The sequence below is a fragment of the Nelumbo lutea genome, chromosome 2, assembly GCF_056320005.1.
Source record: "Nelumbo lutea isolate HS-2025 chromosome 2, American lotus-T2T, whole genome shotgun sequence".
Classification (NCBI taxonomy): Eukaryota; Viridiplantae; Streptophyta; class Magnoliopsida; order Proteales; family Nelumbonaceae; genus Nelumbo; species Nelumbo lutea.
This window is the reverse complement of record NC_142685.1, coordinates 46926717-46941578: the sequence shown is the minus strand read 5'-3', so window position 1 is coordinate 46941578 and position 14862 is coordinate 46926717. Positions and strand designations below refer to the sequence as shown.

The following is a 14862-nucleotide window of genomic DNA, read 5'->3' as shown; positions in this document are numbered from 1 at the left end:
CCTGGGACCAACATCAGGTAATGGCATTTTATCTAGGGATGCAAGTCAGATTGGATCAGGTTGAGTTGAGGTCAACCCAACCAAACACAGGTTGTTGAACTCTCCAACTTTAACCCAACCTGACGACTTTGGGATTAGGTTATCCCAATTTATTCACTTCTTTTTACCTTAAAAAAAATGTTCTCACTACTCAACTTGGAATTGTTCAATTAATGTTAACTACATATGGGGAGAAGGTTATGGTGTGTTAAGACTTAAATAGTACCATACTTGCATTGAATTATTTTTTTAACTTAAAATTATTGATACATATGCCCACATACATACATGGATGCATGAATATGTGTGTGTGTATATATAATATAATTGAATACAGATTACAACTTGAAACAAATCCATCAGAGAACCAACTTGGCTTTACACGAGGGAGATCAACCATGGAAGCTATATTTCTTTTGAGACAATTGATAGAAGAGAGAAGAAAGATCTTCAATGGTGTTCGTTGATCTAGAAAAGGCTTATGATAGAGTTACTAGAGAGATCATGTGGTCGGTCTTGGAAAAGATAGAGATTCAAAATACGTATATATAGACCTAATTAAGGATATGTACGAGGGACAACAACCAATGTTAGAAGACCAATTCGAGAGACTTCAGATTTTCTGTCACGAAGGTTCTTCACCAAGGTTTAGTACTTAGCCCTTATCCATTTGCACCAATCATAGATGAATTGACTAAACATATTCAGGAAGAAGTTCCATGGTGCATGTTGTTTGAGGATGCCATTGTTTTAATTGATGAAACTAATGAAGGATTAAATGCAAAAATTAAGCTTATGGAAAAATGTCCTAGAAACAAGAGACCTTAAAATGAGTAGGACTAAAATCGAGTATATGGCATGTAAGTTTAGCAATAATAGGAGTGTAAATCAGGATACACTTACAATTGGAGAGATAACTCAACGTGACCATTTCCAGTACCTTGGTTCAATAATTATAACATGGGAGAGATTGAGGAGGATGTCACCTAGAGAATTAGAGCAGTTTGGGCAAAATGGAGGGATGCATCTGGACTTTTGTGTGATAGAAGAATACCACTTAGATTAAAAGGAAAATTCTATAAAACAGATGTAAGGCCAGCTATGCTGTATGGAACTAGTGAAAAGGATTCATGTGGTTGGATAGAACTTTAAATTGAGTTGAATATTTTTAAATAGAAAACTATAAATAAATAAACAACTTATTGCATAACCATCAACTGCAAATCAAATTGCGTGAAATTCAAAGGATTCCTCGTTATTCTACATTTTCTTTTATTGGTGCATTAAAACTCTTGAATATGCTTGGATGCTCCTATTGGTAAATACTACAAGTAAGAGAAAAAAAAAAAAGAATTATAGGCAATGGAATACTTAATCACTGAAGGCAACTCTAAACTGGTTGTTAGGTGGTTAGAAGAGCCGGAAATGGCAGCATGGTCCTATAGAGGGGCTTTGAGAAGGTTCAGATGATTAAAATCAAATATGTCAGTCACATGTCAATGGGAAAGAAGATCGGAAAATGTCTTGGCAGATTCTTTAGCCAAACAATGGGTACATACATAGGAATCAGTTTTTTGGGGCTCATTTGTAAGCTTTATGATATAGTTACATCCTAGCAAAGCATGTAACTGTACATGCAACATATTGAAAATGCTTTGTTCCTGGTCATAACAAATCTGATTCACAACAACATATACAAACAATCAAACAACCAAAAAAAGAGGCATCTCCAAAAAGAGAAGTTGTTACTGGACCCTCAAGAAAATGGTAAATATGGCAAATAACACCACCATTCTTTATTCCAGTTTCCAAATTGTTCAACATAGAAAGCTAGGACCCCAACAATCAAAACTCAGCGTTATGTACATGAAAAAGGCAGAAATTTATAAGATTTAGGTCACAAATCAAAGAGACATGATGATATTAAAGTTGCAAGTATGAGATGCCCATTTAGAGCATGGTTTAAAGTATCAATAAACTCATAAGCCCAAATGTATTGGCAGGGGTGTATCAGTACTTTAAACCATTCACGTTTTATCTTTTTTAGTTTTTGTTTTTCAAAGTTTCATTTTATAGATGTCTTTATATTATTTAATAAATAAAATAAAGGGTTTCCTGAAAACACCTTTAAACAGGTGTATCGGAACCCTCACGATGTGTATCATATCGATACTTTGAACCTTGATTTAGAAATAAACTCAGTTTGAAGTAATGAAATATAACGCAACTACATACCTCAGGTGATCCTGGAGCAATGCCAATCAAAACCAACCACTTCTCTGAAGGATCACACCGATAATTAATTATTTGGTTATTTGCCAAATTAGCTGTCCTGTCAAACATCTTTACAGGCTCCGAGTCACCTGCATAAGAAATTTAGTTAGACATGCTAAAAGAAACTATCCAACCATAAAATCATCAGGAACAATATCTGAAACATAAAAATAACCCATTGAACAAGAACATTTTGAAATATTGAAACTAGAGGCAAGTAAAGTTGTCATGGGAAAGGGTATCTTGCCTTCAATTGACCAATGATATACTGAGGTTTGTGTAACCAGGCCCAACAGTTTTGGGGTAATCCATTTCCAAAAGGCAACCTAAACCAAAAAACAAGGTGAAAACACTGAAGACTTGAATAAAATCGTTCACCTCAAAAGTCAAAGTCAAAACAAAATAAAGTCTAAGAAGCATTTGACATGTCCTAGTGAGAGAAATGGTTCCATGTCCACCTGCTCAGGCATCTGATGTGATTTTATTTTTGCTTTCATTTCAATGTTGAATATCTGCAGGTGATCCTGTGTAGTTCCCGGAAGTTGAGCTTCAAATAGAACAAAACAATTCATCAGCCAGCTAGGAGACAAAACAATAAGAATAACCAAATGTGTAACACATTATGGAACTAGATTTTGTTCAGGGCATCATAATCAGGAACTTACCAGTTGTCCACAATAAGAATGTGATATGAATATTGGAAGAATGTGTACTGTCAAAGGGAATGGGACAACAGCATAACAAAGCATTTCCATGACATCAAACTAATGGTTTGATGATCAACTGTTACCCCTTTTACACAGAAGGAAAGATACAAGTATACCGAGTTGGATAAACATACAAAGCAACCAATTAAGACATAATAAATTTAGAAGGAAGATTGTGCACTACAGATGGCTAATAGCGAAGCCAGTATACATTGACTGATACAACCTCAAAACGAAGGAGATATCGGAAGCAGATGTTATGGACACCTTCCTTGTGAAGACGTACCATCGCCGCCGGCAGCAACAGGCACCTAACCCACCACCAGCAGCAGCAGTGATTCAGTGATGCTCATCCTACCCAATTCGGCAACAGCAGCCTTATCTAGATTAGATTAGTTCATCTTGCTTGTTCTTATCTTATTGTTATTATCTCTTATCTTGTTAGTAGCTTATCAGATTAGGATTAGCTTATCTTATCCTTAGCAAGATAGAACTGGAAGTCTCCCTATTCAGTAAGGAGACTCCCTTTGATTAGGACTCTTGTAATCTCCTATTTAAGGAGACCCCATTATTGAATGAGATATCGAATATTCAGTTGAAGAAGTGAGTTAGGAGAGTTGGTGATCTCTTGAACAAATCACCAGAGACGCCAAGATAGGTTCATCAAGAGCAGGAAGGAACAAGGGAAAACAGAAGGTTTTCCCCGTGGACCGACCCGTGACGAGATCCTATTACCGGGCCCTCAACAACTTGGTATCAGAGCAAGGCGTCATGGGTGATCTGGAGCAGCTACTGTCCAGGGTCCACGACCTCGAGCACCAACTCGTGGAGACCAGCTCCAAAGTCCGTGAGATCATAGACGAAGTGAGGGAGCTGCGACGCCTGATGGAGCTATTCCTTTCCAGCAGAGAAGGGAACTCTGAAGGAGGAACAGCCGCCAATGGCCACCGACCAGATCTGCCAGAGTCTTCCGGGGAACAGCAGTCCGTTAGCCAAAGAACCGCAGTCGTCCCCAAGTACAGCAGGCTGGAATTCCCGTCGTACAACGGCAACGGAGACCCCTTAGGCTGGTTGTATCGCTGCGAGCAATTTTTTCGAAACCAACGGACAAATGACCGGGATAAGGTAAGTCTATCCGCCTTTCACTTAACAGAAGAAGCACAACTTTGGTTTTATCGGTTTGAGAAAGAAGAACCCGGGCTCAATTGACCCCAGTTTAAGTCCTATTGCCTTCTTAGGTTCGGACCCCCACTGACCAGCAACCCACTGGATGAGCTGATTAACCTTAAACAGATCGACACAGTGGCTGAATATCAGCGACAGTTCCAAACCCTCCTCGCGAGGGCATCCTCTGTGCGACCCGACCAGCAAGTGGATATGTTCACGGCAGGGCTATCAGAACCCCTGCGGGTGGATGTCGAGATGAGAATCCCCCAAATTTGGTCACAGCCATGAACTTAGCCCGCGCGTTCGAGCACAAACTGCAGCTCGGCCGCGGAATTTTTAATGTGGGTCAGCCACCAAACTCATGGGTACCCCCAAGATCAGCAGCAACGACCCCCTCTTCTACTACCAGCCGAGAACTGAAATCTCCCACCACCACCGCCTCTAGACCTGTGACAAGTACAGGTAGTAACATGGCCGCTCCACCCATTAAGCGTCTGACCAGGGCAGAAATGGCAGAATGCCGAGCAAGAGGCCAATGTTTCAACTGTGATGACCTCTACTCGGCAGGACATAGATGCAAGAGGCTTTTTGCCTCCTCATCGATGAACAAGAGGAGGAGGAAGAAGAATCAGTCATATTCGAGCCATAGATCTCTCTCCATGCAATCACCGGCATTAAAACTTCTCAAACCATGCAATTACAGGCACAAATAGCAGGTCAACCGGTGCGCATTCTCGTCGATTCAGAGAGTACACACAACTTCATAAGTGAACATGCCGCCCTTCAGTTAAAACTGCCAATGGAGCTTCGACCACGACTACAGGTAGCCGTCGCAAATGGTGAAAGAGTTCACAGTCCAGGAATTTGTAAGGATGTGCCGGTACAGGTCAATTCTGAATTGTTTCTTGCTGATTTATTTGTACTTTCATTGGATGGGTTCGATATTGTTCTCGAGGTCAAGTGGTTAATTACCCTAGGCCCGATTTTGTGGGACTTCAGCGCACTCACCATGACCTTCCACCTAAATGGAAAGCAAGTTTCAAGGCACGGTTGTAGGGTGAAAGAAAGGACACCACAGGTCCATGCACTTCAGACAGAACCGGCAGCCATGGAAAAACTTCTCACCGAGTTTTCAGATCTGTTCCAGGAACCCAAGGGCCTCCCCCCTCCCCGAGCTTGCGACCATCGTATTCCTTTGGCGGCGGGTTCAGCACCAATCGTTGTCCGACCTTATCGCTACCCTTGCTTACAGAAGGACGAGATAGAGAAACAATGTACAGAGATGCTGAACCAAGGAATCATACGCAAAAAGCCACTCCCCCTTCTCTTCGTCGGTTTTGTTGGTGGCGAAGCAGGATGGAACGTGGAGGTTATGTGTTGACTATAGAGAACTCAATGATCGGATGATCAAAGATAAGTTCCCCATTCCCGTGGTGGACGAACTGCTGGACGAGTTGCATGGTGCCCAGTATTTCTCTAAGTTGGACCTCAGGTCCAGATACTTCCAAGTTCACATGGCTCCCAGTGACGTGAAGAAGACTGCTTTTCGCACCCACCATGGCCACTTCGAATTTTTAGTCATGCCATTTGGACTCTCCAACGCCCCATCTACATTTCGGTCACTAATGAACGAGGTATTCCAGCCCCATCTGCGCAAACTTGTTTTAGTTTTCTTTGATGATATCCTCGTTTACAGCAAATCATGAGTAGAGCATGTCCACCATCTGAGGACCGTTTTCGAGCTCCTACGCAAACACAAATTATTCCTGAAACAATCCAAGTGCTCCTTCGGGGAGCGACAGGTTCTTTATCTCGGCCACGTCATCCATGGGCAGGGTGTGACAGTTGATAGTTCCAAGATTCAGGCTATAAAAGAATGACCCAAACCTCAATCAGCCAAGACCTTACGCGGGTTCCTCGGTTTAACGGGTTACTACCACAAATTTGTACAGAACTATGGAGTGTTGGCAGCCCCGTTAACCAACCTGTTGAAGAGAAATTCCTTCCGGTGGGATGACGTAGCAGTTGAAGCTTTTCTGACATTGAGAAATGCCCTGTCTTCCACCCCTGTCATGCAATTACCTAATTTCGCCCTCGAATTTACAGTCGAGTGCAATGCTTCCGAAGTGGGTATCAAGGCCATACTACCGCAGCAAGGGCACCCGATTGCTTTCTTTAGCCGCAGACTGGCCGACCGGCACCTGAAGCCTCTAGCCTATGAGCGCGAACTAATCGGCCTAGCCCGAGCCGTCTAGCACTAGAGGCCATATTTGTGGGGCAAGTCGTTCATTGTCAAAACTGATCATTACAGCCTCAAATACCTGTTAGAGCAGCATCTCACCACTTCCCCTCAGCAACATTGGGTTAGCAAACTGCTTGGGTTTGACTTCTGGGTGGAATATAAGGCGGGATCCTCAAATCGCGCAGTTGATGCATTGTCTAGGCGAGATGAAGATGCGATGGTTCTGTGTAGCAATTCCCAACCTCGGATCTCTCTGTTTGACGACATTAAGAAGGCAGCACCACAATCCCTGGAATAATCGTTCTTGCTACAGAAGATCCAGTCCGGCACCGCCGACCCCAATTGGTCACTTCAAGACGGGTTGGTACTGTATAAGGGACGAGTCCATCTTCCACCAAACTGCCCGTTGATTCCAACCATCATCACCAGCATCCATAACTCCACCCACGAGGGCATTCAAAAAACACTACACCGCGTTTGGTCTGATTTCCATTGGCGAGGTATGAAGACTTCTATTCGAGATTTTGTCCAGAATTGCTCCACATGCCAACAGCACAAATGGGAAAACCTACACTCGGCAGGCCTCCTTCAGCCCCTTTCCATCCCGACATAGATCTGGGCCGACATCTCCATGGACTTCATTGAGGGACTACCCAAGGTAGGTGGCAAATCAATTTTCTTTGTGGTAGTTGATCGCTTCTCTAAATACGCCTACTTCATTCCTCTATCACACCCGTACAATGCCACTTCAGTTGCCCTCGCCTTCTTCACACATGTCTTTCGCTTACATGGGTTACCAGAATCCTTCGTCAGCGATAGAGACTCAGTTTTCACTAGCGCCTTCTAGAAAAAGTTATTCCGGCTACACGGCACCACCCTAGCCTACTCATCAGCTTACCGGCCACAAACCAACGGTCAGACGGAAGTGATTAACCGCACAATCGAGATGTATCTCCGTTGTTTCGTAGGCGATCAGCCACGACGGTGGGTGGATTGGCTCCCTTGGGCCGAGTACTGCTACAACACAACCTACCATTCTTCCCTCGGCATGACTCCCTTTCGCGTCGTTTATGGCAGGGATCCTCCCCGCTTGCTGTCCTACGAGCCCGGTCTACTCGTTTGGAAAATCAATCCTTACAACAGGCCCAGCTCCGCATGAAGCTCCACTATGACAAGCACCACCGGGAACTATCATTCAATCCAGGACAATTTGTTTGGTTGAAACTCCAGCCCTACCGACAACGCTCCTTGCGCCACAAGGCTGCCCCAAAGCCGGCCCCTAAGTTCTATGAACCTACGACGGATTGGCAGTGTGGCCTACCAGCTGGAATTGCCTGAGACCAGCCGGATTCATGATGTCTTCCACATCTCCTTGCTGAAGCCATTTACGGGTGTTCCCCCGGACCAAGTTCCCTCCCTGCCACCCTTGAAAGATGGTAAGCTGTCACCCGCTCTAGTTTCAATCGTGGAATCCTTGAAGTCTTGGTGGAATGGTGTAATTTACCATCAACAGAAGCCACATGGATCCCATTGGCAGAGTTCCAAGCCACATATCCAGAGTTCGAGCTTGAGGACAAGCTCGTAGTCCAAGAGGGGAGTAATGTTATGGACGCCTTCCTCGTGAAGACGTACCATCGCTGCCGACAGCAACAGGCACCTGACCCACCGCCAGCAGCAGCAGTGATTCAGTGATGCTCATCCTACCCAGTTCGGCAACAGCAGTTTTATCTAGATTAGATTAGCTCATCTTGCTTGTTCTTATCTTATTGTTCTTATCTCTTATCTTATCTTGTTAGTAGCTTATCAGATTAGGATTAGCTTATCTTATCCTTAGCAAGATAGAACTGGAAGTCTCCCTATTCAGTAAGGAGACTCCATTTGATTAGGACTCTTGTAATCTCCTATTTAAGGAGACCCCATTATTGAATGAGATATCGAATATTCAGTTGAAGAAGTGAGTTAGGAGTTGGTTATCTCTTGAACAAATCACCAGAGGCGCCAAGATAGGTTCATCAAGAGCAGGAAGGAACAAGGGAAAACAGGAGGTTTTCCCCGTGGACCGACCCGTGACGAGATCCTATTCCCGGGCCATCAACAGCAGATGATTTTAGTTCTAGACAATCAACAGATGAGCAGAGAGAGAGAAGTATTCAAGCCTCAGTGCATGAAATCTACTCAAAAGTAGATCAAAAACAAGAGCCAAAAGAAGCACCTTGCCCACAACCAAACTCAGTGTGAACTAAAATCCTGTTCACAATTAATTTTACAATCTCTAGACATAAACCTTTCACATCCCTTTTGACACCCCTCAAAAATACATCTCTTTCTTTCCTTCCAAATTCCTCAAACACTGCAAATGGAACGCAGCTCCATAAAATCTTTGCCTTCTTGTTTACATGAATAGTTGGTGACAATGAAAAAATCTCATCAGGATGCCTTGACTGCTACAATTTCCTACTAAATAAAGAAAAGAAGAAACTGCAAATAAACTTTATTGTCTTGCAGTCATTGAAAAGATGCCTTACATCTTCATCATGACCATTACATATATGGCACCAATCCACCAACTGAAAGCCTCTTCCTTTTGATCTGCTGTCAATTTGCTATTCATAGCCACCAAGTGAATGTGTCCACCCTTGAAGGTATTGTGTTTCCTTGAATGTCATAAATATTCTGCTCCTGCCCGTTCTTTAGTTTGTCCTGTGTGGTCACCACCAGGAAGTGGACTTACAAAGCTAAACGTTGATGGAAGTAGTGAGGGAAATCTAGGTTCATCAAGTGTAGGAGGGGTTTTCAGAGATGAGGATGGGAAGGTGCTCACTTTGTATTCAGGTCCCATTGGGTTTGGAAACTCTCTCAAAGCTGAGACCTATGCAGTACTGGAGGGTATAAGGAAATCTAAAGAACTGAATATACAAAAGTTGGTCATTGAAGGGGACTCAAAGCTGGTCTTAAGTTGGTTACAAGAAGGTAGTGCACTTTGGAAATATGCTAATGAGAGGAGGGAGATTAATTGGCTAACTAGAGGACTGGAAATCAAGTTTCAGTGGGTCAAGAGAACAGCAAATGCATTTGCTGATGCTTTGGCAAAGCAGGGGGTGGGAAGGGATCAAATGTTTTCGGCTGTTCTGTAACTTTTTCTTTTTTGTTATCTTCCTGGAGAGAGTTAAGCCTGTTTATCTCTCTTTGGAACGTTATAACTAAATTCTTTTAATCTAATGAATCCCAGTTATTGATCAAAAAAATGCCATAAATATTGGAGTGATCCATTTAATTACAAACAAGAATGTTGTAGAATGATTTAACAGTAAATTGGTCATTTCTACAGTCTTATCCACCATTTCACATCAACCACACCAGGTGAAATGCTCCCATCTTCAAGCTTTCTCCAAGGAATGGCATAGGCTCATAGCAGTTTCTTGGACCACCACACCCCCAAAAACACGAAAAAAGCATCAAGTTTAACTTCAAAGGCTGCAGTTTCACGAATCCAAGAACATCAAGAACTTGAATTTTAAAAGCAATTAAGGAAAATTGATTGCATCATTCTCCGGAGCTGTTGGCCATGGAGATTCTATTAGACAAGAATACCTAGCAGTTAGGCAAGGTCAGAGATTATTAAATTCCTTAAACCTTACAAAACTAGTGGTGGAGAGGGGATTCAAGATGATTGTGGAGTGGTTAACTAGAAGAAGCACAAGCTCTCATGTAATGAGGGAGATTGAGGAACTGGCTGCATATAGATTTCAGACGGGTCCAAAGATCAGCCAACTAATGAAAGAGGGAGCACTGAGGAATCGATTGTTTTGGAGTGTAATTCCCCATGATGTGAACTTGTTAAAACTGTACAGTGGGGCACATTGGGGTAGCAAGGCCTAGCTGATGCTTGGGGTGTTTGGCAAACTAGGACTACATCATTTTTTCCACTAATTAATAAAACTTTGGACTGTTAAAGGTCAAAAGAATTCCCCATGCCTATCTCTTGATTACAACTTATCTCGCAAATCCATCTCCACTCAAAAAGATGTTATTACCATATAGACAGGAACATACAAGTATAATCAATTTACAACCATTAAGAAACAAGCAAACCCATGAGAGCCTAGCACCCAATTGAGTCTCCCCAATTACACCCTCTCACACCATATTACAGATAAGCCCAAAACACTTGATTCCTAGTGACCCCTTGTTTAGCTAGAGCATCAGCTAGACTACTGGCGGACTTTTGCACCCACTGAATTTGTAACTGAATATTCTATGACAGTCATTTGAGAGCTTTTATGTGTCCATAAAATCTTCTGCTTCAACAACCAACCAATCACCATCTTAGAGTCACCCTCAAAAATTGACTTTTCCACCCCCCGTTTCCATTGCTTTCTGCACCCCATAAATTTTTTTTTCTTTGGATAAGTTTTCTGCACCCCATAAATTACTGCCAAAAATTCTGCTCTTAAGGAATCCCCCACTCCAGTTGGTCCTGAAAATTACCTTCTTCATTTCTAAATATTCCTCCTATCCCCAAATGTTTCTGGATTTCCGAAGCTACTTCCATCAAAATTCAGCTTCAGAAAGCATTTCTCTGACATTTCCTAAATTCTCATCCCTCTTCCTTTCCTTGATGAAGAGCTTGCAACTTGAGACCAATTTCTAATAATACCATCCATCAAGAATGGCTCAAAAATGCCCATCTTTCCTACCTAATGTGCTACCTTGACAACAATGCTTTCAATTACTGCTTCTTTACTCCTTTTCTTCTCCTCAAAGATCCACACATTTCTTTCCTCCCAAATTGTCTAAATCAACGCAACCCCCTGTACACCTCCACAAGTCCACATAACTCAATTCCTTTTCCTTGCCCAGCTAAAAGTTATGAGAGCAAATAAGCTGGATGCACATGATGGATAGTTCCAAATGCAACCAAAAAATCCATTCCCAAATGTAAAGAGCAAATGAAAAGGAGATTAGTAAATGGTAACAAGATTCATCATTTGACCTGCATAAAGTGCACCAGTTGGGGGGATTAGGGGCGTCCATAAAAAACCAAAAAATCGAACTGAACCAAGAAAACCGAAGCGCAAAATGCGGTAAACCGAACCGATCGGTTCGGGATTTTTGAAAAACCGAAGGACCGGTTTGGTTTTCGGTTAACCTACAAAAAAACCAATGGTTAACCGAACCAACCGGTATATATATTTTTATGTAAATTTTATATATATTTTTAATATATGTCACATTTTCTATGTATTATATATAAATATATATTCATTATATATATAAATATATACTTATATTATATTTATAATGACCTATTTATAAATATAATATATATATTATGTATTTTTCAAATATTTATAATATATTATATGTCATTTTTTATTTATTATATAATATTGTACATATATTTGTATAATATATATTATAAATATAAAAAACCGAAGAACCGAACCGGTCAAAAACCGAAACCGGTAGACCGGTTAACCGATGGTACCAGTTCGGTTTCGGTTTGGAGAATTGGAAAAACCGGTACCACCGGTTCGGTTTACAAAAAAGTGCCATGGTTCAATTAACCAAACCGTGGACACCCCTAGGGGGGGTAAGCTCAAAATAGAAGTAGGCCACCTCTTTTGTAGGAGGCCTGAAGTATTGATGCTTTCATGAAACAGTTCCCAACAGAACACCATTATTTTAGGAAGAATAGGTTTACATTACACTAGGGGTGTAATCAAATCAAGCTTTAATCAAATAGTTTGGGCTTGAGATCAATTAGTGTATTAAAAGCAGGAAGCACAAAAACAAAGTCCATGGGGCTTTTGTGCCCAAGACACGCTCCTTTTTGAAGCAAACACAAAATTTATAAAAGCAAAAAATCAAAGACATGCAAAAAAATCAGAAATTTTCAAAATGAAAACAAAAAAACAAAATATATATATATAAACAGTAATATGTAAAAAATACAAATGTTTTAAGTTAAATGTTTTAAAAATCCTATTAGCTCAAATTTTAAAAATATAAACATAACATATAACACACATTCAAAGTGAAAAAGTAAAAATTAAATTAAATATAACATATAAAACATATTCATGCACACAAAATTAAAGCACATGAAACTTTTAATTTCTTTATTTCCTCCCCAATCACATTACCCCAATTCTACGACCTGCTTTATACCAAGCCCAAGCCCCTTGAGGCAAGGTTAAACAAATCCATGCTAGAGTCTTAAATCCTTAATTCATGAACAAAAGTTTGATTTTGTAATTTTAATCATAATTCCTTATCTTTAAAAGTCTCTTCTATTAAGAAGGATGAATGTACAGCATTAGCAAAATTGGGGTTCTCAGAGCACTTGTGAGAAAATGAAACTTACAAAAAAATGCAAAACTTAGCTAAGGTACATCAGGCACATGCCTTTGTAAAGGGTTGGACCCGGGCCTATGTTCCAAGGCGTGCCTTCTAAATCACAAGGCTTGATTCGAGTTCGAATTTCAGGGAAATTTTGATCAGTTATTCAAACTAGAATTTTACCAATAAACCTACACCACACACTTTAGAGGGATGAAGTTCCCAAACACAATTATCTTCTTACCTAGGATTGAGGAAAATCCCTTCTAAGTGTTCAATAGATTGGCCACCAGCTGAATTTCTGACTCCCTAAAGTTTCTCCTAAAACCTATGTTCCAACCAAACTGTTAATCAACAGTTTCATCTATTTGGGTGTTCAATAGATTGGTCCTTAACTTCATAACTATCCGCCTTCTTTTGACCTTCATCATTAACGTCCTCCAAAGGGTTCCATGAAACTAGCAATGTTCAATGTTACCCTGACTTGGCAAGGACATGGTTGGACAGAGCATCCAATATGAAATTTGACTAAAAGTTGAAGTATTTGGCATGATTGTACAAGTATCCAAGTATCATTTGCATTGTTCAATAACTCCTCTTTTATGAATAAAACCTTTGTCAAGTATCTGATTATTACCTTTAACAACAAAATTGGACCCGCCCCCCCCCATACAAGTTCCTAAACTACTAGAGGCCTCAACCTCATTTAGCCTCAAAAACAGAGAAGTATCATCCACCATCCACCACGACTCAACAAGTGTTTCTTTGATGAATTAGACACCAGAGGCATCACCTCTGTTTCTGATAAAAAGAAAATGGACAACCAAGAATGTTTTATTGCTTTTTCCTATGAATCAATTTAATTTTGTTGATGGATAAAAAAAGCCTATGTGTCAACCTAGAAGGCTAGAATAAAACCATGGCATAAGAGCCTTATCCTTGCTAAATAGGCCTAGTGATTGGTCACACAACAAATTACTCTCACCCTCGCCTAAAGGTACCAATGATTTTGGCATTATAATCATGCCAAATTAACTCACAAGTCATGAGTTCTGATTTACCATCACGCCTAGTAACTTGTAATCTTCCCAAAATTTCACCTTAACAGTAAGAGAATCCAAATGGATCATTTTTCCAATCTATCCATCAAAAGGAGATAATTGGGCTGGTAAGCCACAATTTTTCGTAGGGGTTCAAGCAACAAAGCGTTGGCTTACAGAAAAGAGATAAGAGAAGTATGAAGACTTGGTGAGGAGCTGGGGGCAAAATTCCAATAGGCACACAGATCAGCCAACGGTATGGTTCATACACTGGCAATACAAGGACCACACGGGGAAGAAATATCTTGGGAACGGACTTCCCATGGGGGGAAATTTGCAATTCTGGTAGTAGGCTGAGAATTAAGAAGCAGAAGCTGGCCCAACTTACAGAGTGCAAGGCACTTTATACATATTTGTTCTTTAATCAATGAACAACAAAATATCCATAGTTATGGAGTTGCCCATCAAAAAAAGCCAAAAGTTTTAATGAATTGTCAAGCCTAATAACCCACAAGCTTTGCACCAAACCATCCAACAGTACAAAGATAACAGTGGTTATTTTCCATCCTATCAAACAAAAAATAGAAAATAGAACCACCAACTTATCATGCCACGACAGAAGTAATGAATTTTACAAGAGAGAGAGGTGGAAAGGAAAAGAAACAAACAAAATGAACCAAAAGACGGAAAATTGGGGAATGGACTAGCAGCCTAAATAAAGAATTTATTCATTTGTTGCTTTCTCCACTGCAAAAGTGAAAAATATCACTTCTCAGTGGCAGGTTTGCAGTGTTGTTAATGTGGTGAGACTATGACAAACCATTTGCCCTCCCTATGTGTTGCAATGATTTAATCAGTGCCTTAGGCCAACTAGTCGGTCACAAAATTTTCAAATATAAATTATTGATGCACCCTCATATACAAGTTAATATAGACTAAGTATTAAAAAAAGAATGATATAGAACATATAGTTTACAATCTTCATTTCGAAGAACATAAAAAAAGGATGAATTGAGATAACGAATGATAGTCTTTCTTTTTCAAAGAAAGA

The 14862-nt window shown here is 40.7% G+C and overlaps 1 protein-coding gene across 1 annotated transcript in view; it reads right to left on the bottom strand.

The window, feature by feature from the left end:
• The window catches only part of LOC148870397 (clathrin heavy chain 2-like), a 29681-nt gene that overhangs the window by 13250 nt on the left and 1569 nt on the right, over positions 1 to 14862 (bottom strand). Inside the window, exons 3-5 of the mRNA XM_088969417.1 lie at positions 2772 to 2860; positions 2561 to 2639; positions 2275 to 2402 (exon numbers count right to left, since the gene is read on the bottom strand). Of these exons, the coding sequence (XP_088825543.1) occupies positions 2275 to 2402; positions 2561 to 2639; positions 2772 to 2860 (296 nt within the window). The remainder of the gene's footprint in view (positions 1 to 2274; positions 2403 to 2560; positions 2640 to 2771; positions 2861 to 14862) is intronic.